Source organism: Thunnus thynnus, chromosome 19, assembly GCF_963924715.1.
Source record: "Thunnus thynnus chromosome 19, fThuThy2.1, whole genome shotgun sequence".
Taxonomy (NCBI): Eukaryota; Metazoa; Chordata; class Actinopteri; order Scombriformes; family Scombridae; genus Thunnus; species Thunnus thynnus.
In genome coordinates, this window is record NC_089535.1 from 4,643,091 (window position 1) to 4,659,739 (window position 16,649).

The window sequence follows — 16,649 nt, forward strand, 5'->3', positions numbered from 1 at the left end:
TCAGTAAAGAAACACAGTGCAGGGAAACCAGAAGAGTGAATTCTGTACAACAAAGACTGATGACAACCACTTGATTTAACTAACTCAAGACTGCTAAAGCCTCAAATTAGCTTCGAATAAACGTTTGAACACATTTTTGCATGTGAGGACTGGATTTTGTCCCTCATCACTTACACTGGAAACCTGTTAGGAGGAGATTCTCTTAATAGCATGAATAGTATGAGCAGGAGGAATGATGACAGCAAGCAAAAGTCAATGTACATACAGTTCCAGCATCTGAATATTGTTTTAAGACAGACTTGAAAAAATGCAAACATATATTTTTAATTTCCAAGACTACAGGAATGAACATATTGAAATTATACTCAGAGAAATGTTGGATCAAACATTACAGTTGACAGCAAACTCTGAGGTTCCTTTACTACTTTCTTTATTTGTACTTTTCAATTAAAGCAACTAACAATTATAATTAACCTTTTAGTCAATAAAATGTCAAGAAGTAATGAAAAACTGTCCCTTAATTTCCCAGAAACCATAATAACATCTTCAAATATCTTGTTGTGTCCAACCAACAATCTTTGGTGTTTTTTGCTCGACTAATCGATTAATTGACCTCATTAGCACTTTCTCTGTGGCTACATAAACTCAAAAACAATAAAGTAGTAGAAACGTGATATTACTTGTGGAAACTCTGCAGCACAAAGAGTTTCTCTCTGTATGAACAGCTGATTAGAGAGAGGTTACGGCCTGATAGAAGTGCAGCGGTGAACAGGTTTCACAACAGTGTGTAAACAGCTCTGTGTTTGGATGTGTGAACTGGGTGAGGTGCTGTTACCCTGTGTTGACAGGCGAACTCCAGTTGACCCAGCGGACGGTGACGTTCTCTCTGACCTCCCCTCCGTCATTCCTGCCGCAGGGTATGTGGAAGTCTGTCTGCTCCCTCAGCGCGGTGCGCAGGGACTCCATGGTCTCCGGAGGGATTTGCACCATCAACCCATCTGACACACAAAGACAGACTCCAGTTAGGCTGGTCCAACAACAAACATTTTACAATATGAGGCAAATTATCATGTTTCATCTTAAAGGACGGGTTCACAGTTTGTCATAAAACAACAGTCAGGTGCCCATGTTACATACTCCCCCCCCTGCTGGATGGGATATGTACAGCCTTATTACTGACCCTTTGTTTGTGCTCTCTCCCGTTATGTTTAGTTATGTGGATTTAGGTTAGAGAGGAGAGCCCAGATCCTACGGCCCTTTGTGGGCTGGTCTGGGTGTCTCCTCTTCTTTTTGGCCAGCTCACCAGCTTCTGTTATTTGGTTGTTGTTTTCGTTAATAAATTTGTTTAATTATTGTGGTAAATCCTGACTCTCAATCACATCGGGGCCCTTCTGTGGGCGAGCTGGTTTAGAGGGCCGTAACATAATTTTGGGGGCTCGTCCAGGGCCGTAACAGCCCAAATGAACACTGAAGCTGTTTTTTACTTTTATCTTTCTTCTTTTCTACAATGTAAGTGATTGGGGACAAAACCACAGTTGTCCTTCTGTGCAATAATGTATTAAAAGTGTATTTGAAGCCAATATGAGGCTTCAGTCATGCAAACTAGTCAAATCAGGTGGATATCTATCAAAGTTAGTCATTTTAGTTCCAATTTCCTTCTTTAAAAAGAGATAAAAAGAGGAAATTTGATGCTAAAAACTGGAAAACATCCACTTTATTGGACTAACTCAGACAGCTGAAGCTTCATATTATCTTCAGACAAACCTTTAAATACATTTTTGCACAAACCGAGGACTGTGGATTTTGGCTCCCATCGCTTACATTGTGAGTGTGTTTGGAGGGGTTTTTTTTTTTTAATGGTCATTATGAACAGAAGGAATGCTTACAGCAAGCAAAACCTCTTTCAATGTTTATATGGGAACCTGACTGTTGTTTTAAGACCTATCCTTTAACTCACAGACTCGATCAGATGGAATAAGAGTCAACAAATCAGTCACGTCACCTTCAACAATGCTGGATTTGGCAATAAAGCCTGAGGAGGCTTTCAGAGCTCCATTGAACACCACAAAACTGGCTCCAGTCACTGTAACAACACACATCACCACAGAATAAACTATTTATATAAAACACAGTCAAGACACAACAATAACTATTACATAATTTAAATATTTATGATTTTATTTTGCCTACTCACCCCTATCTTCTTTATTCTGACACAAACGTTACTGATGTCTCTCACCTGTGCGGGTCTTTCCAGGCATGCTGTTGGCCTGCGTCTGATAGTTTCCATCCTCATTCTGGAAACACACCAGGTGAGAGTCGGCCTCAGAGCTGAAACTCGCTCCGATACTGATGACGTGCTCGTTGGATGAATTTACCACCTTCTGCATCTGTAAAACACCAGCAGACGTGTCGTCCTCAATCAACCTGGAGCCAGTATCACCACGTTAGCAACATGAGATCCTTTTTCCAGTTCACTATAATTGAAAACAAACACCATACTTGCGTGTGGCTCCCTGTTCGTTTTAGAATTGATTTTAAGATTTTACTGATCACTTTTAAAGCACGTCTGGGTCCAAGCTACATAACAGATATGTTGACCCCGTATGAGCCGGCCTGCGGCCTTAGATCCTCAGCTGGGGCCCTTCTGGCTGTTCCAAAGTCAAGGCTTCAAACTAAAGGTGACCGTGCTTTTGCCATGAGGGTCCCTCAGCTTTGGAACGACCTGCCTAATGAGATAAGGCTCCGCAGAATCAGTAACGTCTTTTAAATCACTTCTAAAAACCCATTTCTACAGACTTGCTTTTATGTGATGTTGTCTTTCTATCGTCTTATTGCTTTCTGCGTCATGTGTCTTTGCTTTTGTATTGTGCTGCCTTTGCTTTGTCTGTCAAATCGCTTTGTAAACTCTGTTTTTAAAAAGGTGCTATATAAATAAAGATATTATTGTGAATCATGCTTGCACTTATCCAGTAAGCTACATATCACAGTCTCCCAAAACTTCAACACTTCAGTCACAGATCTGCTCATGAAATATGTGACAGGAAGACTGTTGAAAATAAGAAGTGACTGGATTGTAGATAGTCTTTTCAGCAGCCTATAAGCTGGCAAAAAAAGATGTCACGCAGCCGTAAATTAACAAGAAATGTTATTTATTCAGACAGAAAAAGTCAATATAAACCATGTGAAATCTGCTCAGTTCCACCTCGATCTCTCCAACTAAGTCTGCTAGAAATCTGCTGCATCTCTCACTGCTTCACACTGTATAAACATCAGGAAACATCAGGCCTCATCTGACTGACTACGTCTCTTGTCTTGACTACCGTAAAGTGCTTCCTGTAGGGCTGCCAGCATGAACAGTAAAACCTCCGCAAAGGATCAAAAATGCAGCAGCACGTCTGCTCTTCAACCCGCCAAAAACTGCTCATGTCACTGCACTTTTCATTAGTCTCCACTGGCTCGCTGTTGCTGCTCACATCAAGGTAAAGTCACTAATGCTCACCTACAGAAGAGCAGTCTCCCTCCCTACAATCTCCCCTAAACAACTAGTCCTACCGTCACTGTGAGGCGGGAAATCTCAACCCCTGATTCAGTCAGCAGGATGTAAGATGTAGAAATAAGACTTTCATTTTAATCACTAGTATTGCTGCAGTATACTTTCTGACCACCAGTGGGCGCACTGGACTCAACACTGCAGGGCAGCACTCAAGTCTAAAAACATAAACAGACTTTCTGTTACAACTTTAATGACTGGATCTGTGACTGACATGTGGGCGTTCCTGCAGACATCCATACAGGTCTTTGGTACAAATGCATCAACAGTTTTCAAGCAGCAATCATTTATGATGTAAAACAGGCTCCTGCTCTGCACTGCTGAGTGTACTGGGGTTTTTTTTTGTTTACTGTAAAGCTCTTTTACCTCATTGAAGCTACTTTTGGGAATGTCGATGTAGCTGTGGCCCATCTCCATGTGGATCCTCAGGCCCTCCACGACCGCCAGACTGTACTGGTAGTTCCTCAGGTCCTGTGGTCAAACAGTTTAGAAGTTATGAATCATGTCTGCAAAATATTTATAATTTAAAAACATTTTACATGTTTGTATATAAAAGGGTGCCACAAAGGCCGACAATGTGCATCTGCTATCATGACTGTTGGTATTTAAAAAGTTTTGGAGTTGAAATGTTAAAAAAGCAAAAGGGACTCAAAACTGATCCCTGAGGCGAACCAAACGCCTCACCACTCGAGATGAGCTTTCATCCAAAACCACAACCGCTCTCTTCCTGTTAGGTAAGAGTCGAGCCAGCTGACACACTGCCCGAGGCCAACATGTTTATCTTATTTTAGAAGTATCGTGTGATCAACTAACTGCGTCAGATATTCGCAGATCGAGCTGCAACGGAGTGGAAGCTTCATTCTGGTCTCAGTGGGCAACTAACGTCTGTCTGAAAGCTGCCCCTCGATCCAAACTTAAAAATATCTGAGTGTTTACAGTCTTAATTAAGAAAGGAAGCTTCAGCAATGATCTACAATTACCGAGTGATGATCTAAATTAATTTTCTTTAACTAGACTTTAACAAAACAGTGTTCAGTGCAACTGGGAAATAACCTCATTGTAGAGAATGATTAACAGTAGACAGGAGCTCCTCAGCTACTTAATTACAAATTATGTTAAAATGTGGCGTCAGTGAGATTAAGAGCACAGAGCTTCAGTTCTGCACCTGAATGATGACAACACAGATGTCTGCTTGTGTTATGATACTTACAGCCAGTAAATTCATAATGGTGTGTCCCGTCTCTCGATACACAGAGTCCCGAAAACGGACACTAACCAATGTAGTGGGATACACTGAAAAAGAGAAAAGAGGAAAATTAAGTTTGTTATTACTATAATTTATTATTTATCTGTCTTTATCTGCAAAGTATGAAAATCTGTTTGTTTTAAAGGTGTAATCCATAAAATAAAAGTATCATAATATTATTTTATTTTTTCATTGAGGGATAATTTTGGTCAAAATAGTTTTTAGGGCTGCAACTAACAATTATTTTCACTTATTTTCTTTATCTGCCAATATTTTCTCAATTAATTGGTTTAATAATTTCTATATGTATCTATATGTCTATAAAATGTCAGAAAATACAAAAAAAAAAAATCACATTTTTTTACAATCACAATTTCCTAAAGCCCCATGTGACATCTTATAATAATTTGTTTTGCCTAAACAAAGACTCCAAAATGCAAAGAAATACAATTTACTATCACGCAAGATGAAGAAAAGCAGCAAATCTTCAAAATTGAAAATATGGAGAGAATTTTGCATTTTTGCTTGTAAAATAACAATGAATTGACGACCAAAATAATTGCAGATTAACAAACTATTTGTCTCAGTTCTAATAATTTTTGTAAAAACAGATAGCAAAAATGTGTGTAACAGTGTTAAATGCCTGTTGAACTGATGTGAACTCAACATGAAACTGTACGAGTCTTGTGTTTGAAGACAAAAACAACAATAAACCACGGAGGGCCACACACACCGCTGTATTCAGCTCCGAGCCGTAGGAGCAGTCTGAGTGGAAAGACTTTGGCCCAGGGCACTTCCAGTTTCTGGATAAGCAGGCCGAACAGGAAGGGCTGCGAGGGGAGAGTGAGGCCCTCTAGAGGCTGACAGGTGGGAGAGAAGAACAGCACCCCGGCGTGATCCTTACTGCCCAGGAAACTGCTGGTGAACGTCACGTTATCCAGCTCCTCCAAAAACTTGCCTGTAACAGAAGATAATGAGTCTGCAGTCGATGTTTTTTCCGGGTACAAAAACTGTATTTCAGATTCTAAAAGCCAACAAAGGTCATGTACGTGCCGTCTACCTTTTTGGGCATCTTGGTAAATGTTGAGATAGAGTGTAAAGAGGTCTCTTGGCAGAGTTTTTTCTTCAGGCAAACACTCCACCAGAAACACCAGCTCTCTCTGTCCCAGTGCCTGAAGCCCGTTAGAGCCAAAACACCAGCACTGCCGACTGGAGTCTGACGATTCAAACAAACACAGTTAACAAGGTCTAGATCTGTGGGAGGACATCTAAAGACATCCATGGTCCTCATCCTTATCTGAAACATGCAGTACGTATGTGAAAAGCATCCAAATATAACCCAAGATATGAGGATTCAAGATGTGTTTTACTCACATGTGACCAGTTTGACGTTGACTAGCAGGTTGGCGTTCAGGACGAACGTCAAAGGACGAGGTCCTCCTTCCTCTAATAAGTGCAGGATCTGACACGGGGCAGGACTTTCCTCAACTAAAACATCTAAAAGAAACACAGCAGAGCATGTTGAGCTTCATGCATACAATGTTAAGTGATGCCTTGAAGGATAAAGCTGGAGATTTTCTATATTTTTATTATTGTTTGGAGCCAAACCAACAACGAACTGATCTACTAACAAGTATTGTGTGTGTCTCAAAGCCTGATATATCTTATTCCTTTGTGCCATAGACCTCCGTTGTTGTCCTAAAACTATTAAAAACACATCAAGGAGCCTCACTGCTGCACTGGGTGACATGTTCCTTCACCATAAAGACAATGGTTGTGGTAGTTACAGTTGAATGTTACATAAAGAGGTGTATGTCTGAAAGGGGGCTATAAATGGATTGAAACTATGCAAACACACTGAAATAAACACTCACCTCCAGCTTCATCTTCTCCGGTGGTGATGAGCAGAGGAGGGAGCTCATCCTCGTTATCCGTCAGCAGACTGGGAATCCTCTTCACTGAAGAACCGATTCCAGAGAGCAGGGCGTAGTCCCAGGGTCCGGACACCGGAGGCCGAACCACCTCTACCACCCCGGAAGCCTCGGGGCTCAACGAGTTACCGACTCCGACCTCTGACCCTGCTGAGCCAGGCTGAAATGAGACGGCCGATTACTGTGGTACCATTCCCATTATACTAAAATGAATTCAGTCATTTTTAATATTTATATATTTGTAGAAAGCTCAGTGAAGCAGAGAAATTGTCTATTACCACATTTTATCCACTGAGAATAATTTCTCAGAGCAACTATTGTGGCTTTTGATAAAAACGTCCTGAAAACTAAGCATGTGTTGTTTCCCTGTAGCTAGGCTGTGTGGAGGATGTATCCTCGTCTTACTGTTGTTTGGTCTGGTGCGACGCCAAATTCCTGTGAGCTCCTGCGGCTCGTCACCGACAGCTTGGTTGTGTCTGCCACTTCTCCGTTGGGCAGGATGCCATCAGCGAACCACACGCGCTTCTGTTCACGAGGACAACCTGATGATACGAGGATAACGGAAGTCTTTTCAAGGACGCCGCTCAGGAAAAAACAAACTATAGCAGCAAACTATAAACGGTGTACAAGTATACAAGAGGAATCATACTGTCGTTGCTTGGCTGTTTGAGAACGGACACGGGAACCATGACGGTAGGCGGAGGAGAGTTGAGAGTACCGGCGGCACGGGCCTGCTGCAAAGGGGGGATGGTGCTGCAGTACTCAGATGGGACGTTGGGGTTCGGGCTGGGACCCGTTGGACTCATCATCCGCTCCAGGGCCTGGGCTACATCGAAAAGAAAAGTCAAAGAGGTGCGTTAATTTTAGCACAAATTTCAAATTGGATTTTACTCAAAAAGCTTGTTTCTCCTTCACCATGTCTTGTATGGCCACTGCTGCTGCCACTACCCTTAAACCTCTGGACGCTATCTACCACAGTGCTGTTTGATTCATCAGATTTGAGTTTGCTGTGTAAGTTCCTCCGCTCTTACTGACTGCTCTGAAACCGCTGGCAGCTACTCTCAGCTTCAGAGAGACTGATTGTACATTCAGCGCCCTGTGCAGAATGATGGAGAGCTGAACTAAACTAATGGCTAAAACTGATGCACGTTGCTGTTTTTAACTAATTGCTGCTGTGAGGTTGTTTCGAAATTTATTTTCTTCCCTCTAGCGGTCAGAATAGCTCGATGAGTTAGAGCTTCAGGTCAGTTTCTTGATCCAATATTTTTATGTAAACACATCAACTGAAGAACTTTCTTTAACAATCCTCTGGTGTTGAAGTATCAATATTTTTTGCTGTCATTTTCCAAAAGATTTAGAGTGACATTTCCTGTCACTTATATTATAAATCATCACAGACACAAGGACGACAAGGTTTGTTTATGAGCTTTCTTCGATATCGGAGGTTTCCGATGACAGAAAGAACGAAGATGTTGCCTGAAGCGACTGTCGCTGAAGATTATATTTTTGTGCCAAGCGGTCAGATATCAGAACAGATCAAGAACTGTAGCGTGAGCTCAGAGGACATAAGCTTGACAGCAAAAAACAGTGGACCGCTGCAGGCACAGTGTGACAGATGTGTGATTACTGTAATAAGTCATTTGTGTTTATCACTGAGCGGCTACAGTGTTCTGTCTATAACACAGTACGATGCTGCAGTGGATTCTTGTGACTGCATTTCCTTGTTTTCAATACACCATGAGTTCGGTCACAGATTCGTAGATGAAGCCAGTTAATTAGTCACATTTGAATCAAATAAAGCTTTCAAGAAGAAGAAGAAGAATCGAACAGTGGACGACTCAGCTTCACCCCACGGCTCATTACACAGAACTGATGAATAAAGGTTTATTGCAAACAGGACAGACATGAGTTGTTACTTCCAGGAAAGCCGGTTATGACTGAGAAGGCTACTCAATGCCTTTCCGGTTGCACTCCCAGAAATGCTGATGTTGCACTCGTCTACATTACATTGATTAAGCATCATAGATCCTTATCGATCCGGTGTAAACTGACAACAACTACAGTGTGGTTTACAAAAGCGCAGGAAACACATTGGAGGGAAGTACGTCGCAAAGACGTTACAGTTATTCAGACCCCTTGTTAATGTAAAAAAAAAGGTCTTTTGTCCCTTGAGAGATGTTTCACCTTGTTCTGAAAAGAAGGGATGACAAGGCACAAAAAAAAGTCATCCAGGGCATTTCATAAACCACTTCAAGTACAAGCAAAAAATACACTGGTGATCGTATTTTAAGTGTAACATGAAAAAACATAAATATTCCTTTTTAAAAATCAACTAGAAATGAGCATTCACTTCATCTAGATAGACTATAAACACAACAACAAACAAACACTGTTCTCTATCGCAACACAACAACAACAACAACAGTCTATTTATCAATAAATCAGACACGTCTTACCTCATCCTCATCATCCTCTCTGCTAAAACTCAACTGGTCCACTTCATCACAAGTCTATTCCTCAGTCTGACTTTAGACGCCGTTATCACTTAAGACTCCCTGAAGCTGCTCCTCGCTCATTTCCGTGAGTCTACGTCTGTTGTTAGCCTTAATAGCATGTTAGCTTTAGGCTGGGGTGTGTGTGTGCGGTAAGTCTCACATGCAGCTCGCCCAACGGATGCGAGAGATGGAGAGCAGAGAGAGAGAGAGAGAGAGAGAGAGAGAGAGAGAGAGAGAGAGAGAGAGGTGACGGAGAGGAGAGAGGGATCGCATCGCACGCCGCTCCAGCGATCACCGGCTACAGAAAGTGGATCACCTCCTTCTTCTTAATTTAGACATTGTGTGTGAGCATCACATGTCTACTGCGTTAGGCGAGTACTGTACCACACACACACACACACACACACACACAACATCAAGGACAAATGCCAATGTCCTGCTATAACTCTCCTCCCTCTCTCTCCAGCCGTCTCCATCCATCTTCCGCCTCCCGTCTCTCTCTCTCTTTATATCTCTACTGCAGTCTTTTAAGTGTAAAAAGGTGCCTTTAATCATTAAAGCAGACACATAAACCACAGAAATGGAAACATTTTACATCTGATTTTTAATTTTTTTTCACAACGTGCAGAATAAAAAGAAGCCAATAAGCTGTAGTGAAAGAATAGTGTAAAGATAAAATTCCTAAAAACGAAGGTTTTTAAATGTTTAATAAATGTTCAGAGGGACATGAGGAGAAAAACCCCTAAGCTACTTTGTACAGGACAGTTTTTGTGTTTCGTGTCTTAAATATTCATAAACTGCATAATGAAAATGTAAATGTGATGTTATTAAGTTTTAATGACAACTTAGTGAGTTCGGTCTATTTTTAAAGTTTTAAAGATAACTCCTGGGTTTAGAGAAAAAAAGACCATACAGATGCAGTAAAAGCTCTTCGGGGGGAAACAGGGTGGTTTGTTGACAACTGTCAGATATTAAACCAGTTTCATTTGTTTTTTTTAAGTCATTTGGGGGCAGGGGGGGAAAATCTGTAAACACAACACTGACATAATATCATTATAAAGCTGATAAGGTGAACAAGCTCATGAGGCAAACAGTTGCTTATTTACATATCAAGCAGATTGAGAGCAACATTATCATTCATTTGGAGTCGTGTTTGTGTCCAGCTGATGAATGTAAGTCTGATATTTATTCTCTTTTAAGCTTTTTTCATCTCCACAAACTCCTGAGGGAAATTTTTGGCTCGTAAGCTGCCAAACGCTCCGCTATGTTCACCAGCTAGTCTACAGCTAACTGTGTCTGTTTGCTGTGGTGAGATATCACTAATAACAGTGAGACTGAACCGAAACAGCCGTAAAATCAAAACAATGAGTTTGAAAACGGCCTGTAAAGCTGGGTTCATCACTCAGAGCGACCCCCTGCTATTTGATCCACTGCTAATATAACAAGATTAAGTCAAAACCTCATATATGGCTGGACTGTTTATGGTCAATGTGAGAAACTGTGGCCAGTTTGTGACAAGGATAGTCAGTGGTAGCGTCTGTAATGTGAATTCCTGGATATTACATGTTCATCTGCAATTTTCTGTAGTGGTCTCAGTAATATTTAGTTAAAGTGTACTGAAGTAGCATCACATGACATGGTTAAGCTATGTTTGAGTCAAAAAAAGGTTAAAAATGCAGTTGTAAGAACTATTCTAGTTATCTGTTAGCACCTGCTGCTCTTTCATCTGTTTCTATCTGCAGATGTCTCTCATTTTTCTAAGACTCACTCCGTATTGAGTATTTTGTCAGAGTGATTGTTATTTGTGGTGCTTTAACTGTGCTGCTCTCTCTCATATCCTCCCAGCACATGAAGAGCTGTTTGTCTGCAGCCACACAAACAAACGTCAGAGTTTCCTCATGTGCAGCAGTCCCAGGCACACCGCCGCCGGGTGAGCCGCCGACATCATCCCGAGGAGCGACATGACGCTCCCCGACGGCACCGAGGCCGCGGACCTCACGCGCCGGGTCAACAACAACAACAACAACAACAACAACAACAACAACAACCTCTCCACACGCTCCTCTGACAATCTTGCAATCATGACGCCCCCTGAGGATTTAATAGAAAACTGTTTGCGCCAATTCATTTTGAAAGAGCAACGGCCGATGGGGGAACTCCAACACTCGGCCGACCAACCAATGGTGTAACTTCATCACCCAGTCAGTCAGTGACGGACAGACATGTATATTGATCATTGCAGCTTTAAAGTGTTGTGTACATTGATTCAGCACATGTGCATTTGGTGGGTTAAAAAAACTTCTAGTTAAACAACTCAAATTTCAGTATATTACCAACCGATCGTCCTCTTAAGAATCTATACCCATACACTTCTGTTTACACACTCAGTTAATCCTCTGTAAGCAAGCAATCACTTCATAAAAAGGAACAGCAGGAGAGCGAATGCTAATTATCATTTATAGAGAGGAGGATGTCTGCTCTTTTGTCCACAACGCAGGAAAATAAATGAATGCTAATTGGAAATTTTGTGCACTCTAGCATAAAAAAATATAATTAAATTCATTCATTCAAATTCATAATTTAAAAAGCAGGTCCTTCAAAAAAAAAAAATCACAGGCTTCTAGCACTGTATCTTCCTTCAAAAAAATCCATATATAATGAAGTTGAGCATACACAACAGATTGTGAAAAGATTAAAGCATCTCTTGTCTTATGAAGTGATTCTCAGCAATCAAACGACTCCTGACAGACTGTGATAATTCAGTATTTCCCCTTTTAGAATACTGAAACCATATTCACACACATCTGGATTAGCTTGGAAACACGTTTCTGTAGAAAAACGTTGAAGTGAAACTTTTGTGGTTGTGCCAGATCTCCAATCAGACCGAACCCGGGGGGCTTACCTCTGTGTATACTATCGAAGCAGATGACGCACACGCGAGCCTCTTTCTCCAGGTACTTCAGCTTACACTTCCTGTTGCAGCACACGGCACAGTAGACCTGCCACAGAGGAAAGAGGACGACAATGATAAGATGACGAACGTGCTACGGAGCAGCTCGCACGGACAGTAAATCCACATAAATTAAGAAAGAGTACAGTTGTTTACAGTGTGTCTACACATCTTTGTGTGTCTAGTCCCTTAAGCGGCAGTGAGTCGTGCTGTGAACAATAACACATCTTAAACAGTCCTCTCTAATGCTGTTTAAATCACTGGCCTTAAAGGACTTAACTCCAGCTTTAGGACACATGGCTCGGTACAGATCTATAGGAGGGCTGCGGAAAGAACTGCTGACTCATGCTCTCCTTTTACATGAATCCACTGTGCTATATTTGGAGCTGGGACATAATCTGTTTTATTTCTAAAACACGCCACCTTCATAAGAGCATTTCACTTCAGATAGTGTTGAAAAAAAAAAAAAAGGCATGTCACTTCTCATTTTATATCTCCAATTAAACAAATAGCAGAAAAAATAAATAATCATGTAAAACAAGCACATAATGGAGGCTGATTTTCTATATTTTGGTAAATTTAGTTAAGTCATATTTATAGACGAGAAGGCTCTTAACACCAGGTGCAAATCTTATGTCTCAGAGGATTTCAATTAATTCAGTCTGAAGCATTCCTCGAGTTCACACACACACACACACACACACACACACACACACACACACACACACACACACACACACACACACACACACACACACACACACACACACACACACACACACACACACACACACTGCGTGGTTCTGTCAGCAAAATAACAGCTTTGAAGACAATTATTGCAAAAAAGCTGGTTTATATTTTGGTCCTGAGGAAAATACTAAAAGAGTTTTTATAAGTTGCATCTCACTGGATGTCTACCTGCCTGTCAAAATACTGTAATACAAGTATATTGTAGTTCTAATGGTTTCCTTGTGGTTTTCTGTTAATTCAACTAACCACACAGGCGCCATATTTCATTCAAAGTGTAGAACATGTGGGGTGAAGTGTGGATCATAGTTTGTAACTAGGCAGTGTGCTTTGGGTCAAGAAGTTAAGATACTTAGGGCTGCAACTATTATTTTCATTATTGATTAATCTGCAGATCATCTTCTTGATTAACTGTTTAGTCTATAAAAGTATCAAAAAAACGCCCTTTAAAATTTTTTTTTTTTTACAGAGTCCAAGGTGACGTCTTCAAATTCCTTGTTTTTTATGACCAACAGTTACTGTCCTATATGACAAAGAAAAGCAGCAACTCCTCACATTTAAGGAGCTAAAACTATATGTTTAGCTTTTTTGCTTGAAAAGTGACTGAAACAATTAATCAATTATCAAAATAGTGGCTTATTAATTGACTAAACGATTAATCATCTAATTGTTGCAGCTATGAAGACACTTTACTCTCAAAATCGTGTTCTTGATTTGCATCGATTTGCACCTTTGTACTTTCTACTTGTATTTATATCTCACCAGAGATAAAGTTTCCACATACAATATTCCAGCTATAAAACACAATGAATTCATTTAAATGTCTGCCTATAAGCTGACTGACATACCTTCCCGCAGGCTCGACAGTGATGCCGCCTCTTGGTAAACGTGAACCTCTGGTAGCAGTTCATACAGTTGGGAGCTTCAGAGTCCGGCACCCAAGCAGGCTGCCTGCACCCCAGCTCCTCCGCTCCCTCTCTCTTCCAGTTCACTGACCTGGCACCTTCTGAGGGTGGCTCCCCGGGGTAAGGCGGGGGCTCTGAGAGTTCGTCGTACCCCACGCTGTAATCCTGATGCTCCTGAGCTGCGTATATCGGGCTAATGTTGGAATGCTCTTCTATAAGACCGGGGCTTGTGGGAGAACTCTCTTCAGCTTCTACTGTGCCGGCTCCACCGCTGAGCACCTGAGCCTGCTCCTCTTCTTCCCCTGCTGGTTGAGATCTTGCAGTTTGGCAGTGTAGCTGTTTAGGTCTGGCACCTCCATAGGAGGGCTGTTGATCAGAGCTACTGCTGTACTGGGACTGGAAAGTGTTGCTGGTCAAAGAATGGTTTCCCCCAGAGGAGAGTTCTGGCTCTTCTTGACACGAGTCCTGCGATAGTGACGGAGCATCTGGGTTTAAACTTTCCTCTACAGAAACACATATTGTTCTGTCACTTTCTGGGGAAGCCAGGCCCTCTAGTTCCTCTCGTCTCGCTCGACTACAGATCCTCAGTTCCTCTTCTGCGAGCCTGTCCTCCAGATCCCCGTTGGATTCTGAGAGACTCTCGGGTTGAGTAAAATCACCAGAGCTGCTGCAACAAGAGACGCCTCTATCCTGCTCTGCCTCCGTGTGCGCCTGCAGGAACGCATCCAACTCCTCGTCTGTGACCAGCATCTCGGCCTGGTCGCTCTCCGGCAGATACTCGAAGCCAAACTCGGGAGGGTCGACTGGGCTGGGTTCTGAGCGATCAGAGGAGGGAAGGTCCACAGGGGGGGCGACAGCAGCAGGTTCAGGAGAGAGATGCTGCTGCCCCTCTGGTGACAGCCGGCCCCCTGCGAGCTGCTGGGACACAGAGACTCCCGAGTCAGCAGGTTTCTCTAAACAGGACCTGTTCTCCCTGGCTTCCAAGGCTGACAGGGAGTCTGCCTCTGTGCTCTCAGATGCGTCTGCCTCTTCACACTGCTCTGTAGCTTCCCCCGACTCATCTTCTGTGGTCTTTTGGCTCACTAGAGCTCCACACATGGATACAGCTATGGGCAGGCAAGACAAACCCACTGGTTCACTGTCTGAGGCTGCTGCATTTATAGACTCTCCCTCACATTTATCCAAAGTTTCTTTTGACTCGTCCTCTTTATTCTCTGAGGTTGTTGTAACTTCTTTACTGCTTTCAGCAGGCAGGTTGCCCTCTTGTTTACAGTGGTCTAAGGAGGCATCCACTACTTGGTTTATGCAAGCCACCTCCTCACAATCCTTCTCCTCTCTGTCAGCTGACTCTGTGGTCTTAAGTGACAGTGACTCATCTGTGGACTCGCAGCTTGTCTCCACAGCAGCAGGAAGAATAACGTCCAGCAGGCAGAGTGAGGCAGAGTATCCACCGACCTGCTCCTGTGATTCTAGACCCAACAGTTCGTCTTTCCCTGCAGAGGCTTGCTCTTGCTTGGGGTCTCTACAGCCGGCGCTTTGGCTAAGCCCCCCTTGCTCCTCTCCACGTACACTCACCACAGGGCTGCTGAAGTCCACAAGCAGCGTCTCCTCCTCCTCCATTTGCTTTTCCACCATGTCCAGCTCGCCGAAAGCATCGTGGCTGTTGGCTCGGACCAGGATGGCTGAGCTTGTGTCATTCACAAGGTCGCACACCGGCTTCAGAGCCCGATCGGGGCAGGGAGGCGCAGAGCTTTTAGCAGGCCTGCGATCCACAGAGGAGAGAAGGTCCACTCCGGTGAGAGGCTGACCTTTGACCTCTCTGTCATCAGTGCTGCGGTTGTGACTGGTGGAGCTGTCGGGACAGCTGGTGGCAGAACCATAATGAAGAGAGTTAAGGTCAGGGAGGTTCGGTGGGACAGTGGACGCCTCGGAAGACAAACACTGAGGGCCCAGAGAGGAGAAGGGGTACGCTGACGGCTTCAGGAAAACCGATTTGCATTCATGCTCCTCTGTAATAAAAAAAAAATCAAAACAAGTTCAGATAAAACTTTAAAATGATCATTTAGAGAGGTGAAAGAGACTCACTTTCTTTTCTGAAGTTATTTTAATGGCTTCGCAACAACACACACATTCAAAATTATGGATCAGATGTAACTGTACATGTGTTTTGTGAATAATCTCACCAGTATTGAGCTCAAAGTCATCCAGCAGTTTATCCAGATCACATACTGCTGCCTTGAAGAAGCTGTCCATACTGGGCTAAAACAAAGGGCCCTTGATCCCCTCCAATTCCTAAAAATAAACAAAAAGACATGTTGTAATTCTGAGAGGAGAACGTATGATTTTTCAGTCTCTTTGGTCTTTTGATTTAAAAAAAAACCTCCTTAAGGGGCAAGAATCTAGGTCAGTTCTCGACACATTAACCCCATTTGACATTCTTGTTTATTCATTCCTCATGCAGCAGAGAATTCATCTTTTTGGCAACACCTATTTAGAAAATTAAACATAAGGGAAAGTACTGAAAAAGAAAATGTGCATGTGCATGTGAAAACTTAATAAGTTGACACTAATTACTCACCCTTAGCTACTTAAGAAGGGCTTTCATACATATAATTTTAGGCAAGGCAGACGGGTTCATGCTGACATAATCAGGCTTCATAATCTGATAACTGGCAAGTACCAACCACACCTAAAATCTGTGTAAATAATTACTAAGACATAGCAACGGACTTAAGATGACACAGAGGCATATAGAAGTCACTCTAGCTTTGGTGATAAAGTCCATCATCACATGTGTACATATTTGGGGGTTGGTTGTTGGA

The 16,649-nt window shown here is 42.4% G+C and overlaps 1 protein-coding gene across 2 annotated transcripts in view; it reads right to left on the reverse strand.

Moving 5' to 3' along the window:
• The window catches only part of zfyve16 (zinc finger, FYVE domain containing 16), a 32,563-nt gene that overhangs the window by 10,190 nt on the left and 5,724 nt on the right, over nucleotides 1–16,649 (reverse strand). For both annotated transcript variants that reach the window (XM_067573866.1, XM_067573865.1), the window contains exons 3-16: nucleotides 16,011–16,119; nucleotides 13,771–15,836; nucleotides 12,128–12,224; nucleotides 7,380–7,556; nucleotides 7,136–7,272; nucleotides 6,674–6,890; nucleotides 6,174–6,296; nucleotides 5,860–6,015; nucleotides 5,533–5,757; nucleotides 4,764–4,846; nucleotides 3,920–4,024; nucleotides 2,240–2,390; nucleotides 2,003–2,083; nucleotides 836–998 (exon numbers count right to left, since the gene is read on the reverse strand). In XM_067573866.1, coding sequence (XP_067429967.1) covers nucleotides 836–998; nucleotides 2,003–2,083; nucleotides 2,240–2,390; nucleotides 3,920–4,024; nucleotides 4,764–4,846; nucleotides 5,533–5,757; nucleotides 5,860–6,015; nucleotides 6,174–6,296; nucleotides 6,674–6,890; nucleotides 7,136–7,272; nucleotides 7,380–7,556; nucleotides 12,128–12,224; nucleotides 13,771–15,836; nucleotides 16,011–16,080 — 3,851 coding nt within the window. In that variant the 5' untranslated portion in view covers nucleotides 16,081–16,119. The remainder of the gene's footprint in view (nucleotides 1–835; nucleotides 999–2,002; nucleotides 2,084–2,239; nucleotides 2,391–3,919; nucleotides 4,025–4,763; nucleotides 4,847–5,532; nucleotides 5,758–5,859; nucleotides 6,016–6,173; nucleotides 6,297–6,673; nucleotides 6,891–7,135; nucleotides 7,273–7,379; nucleotides 7,557–12,127; nucleotides 12,225–13,770; nucleotides 15,837–16,010; nucleotides 16,120–16,649) is intronic.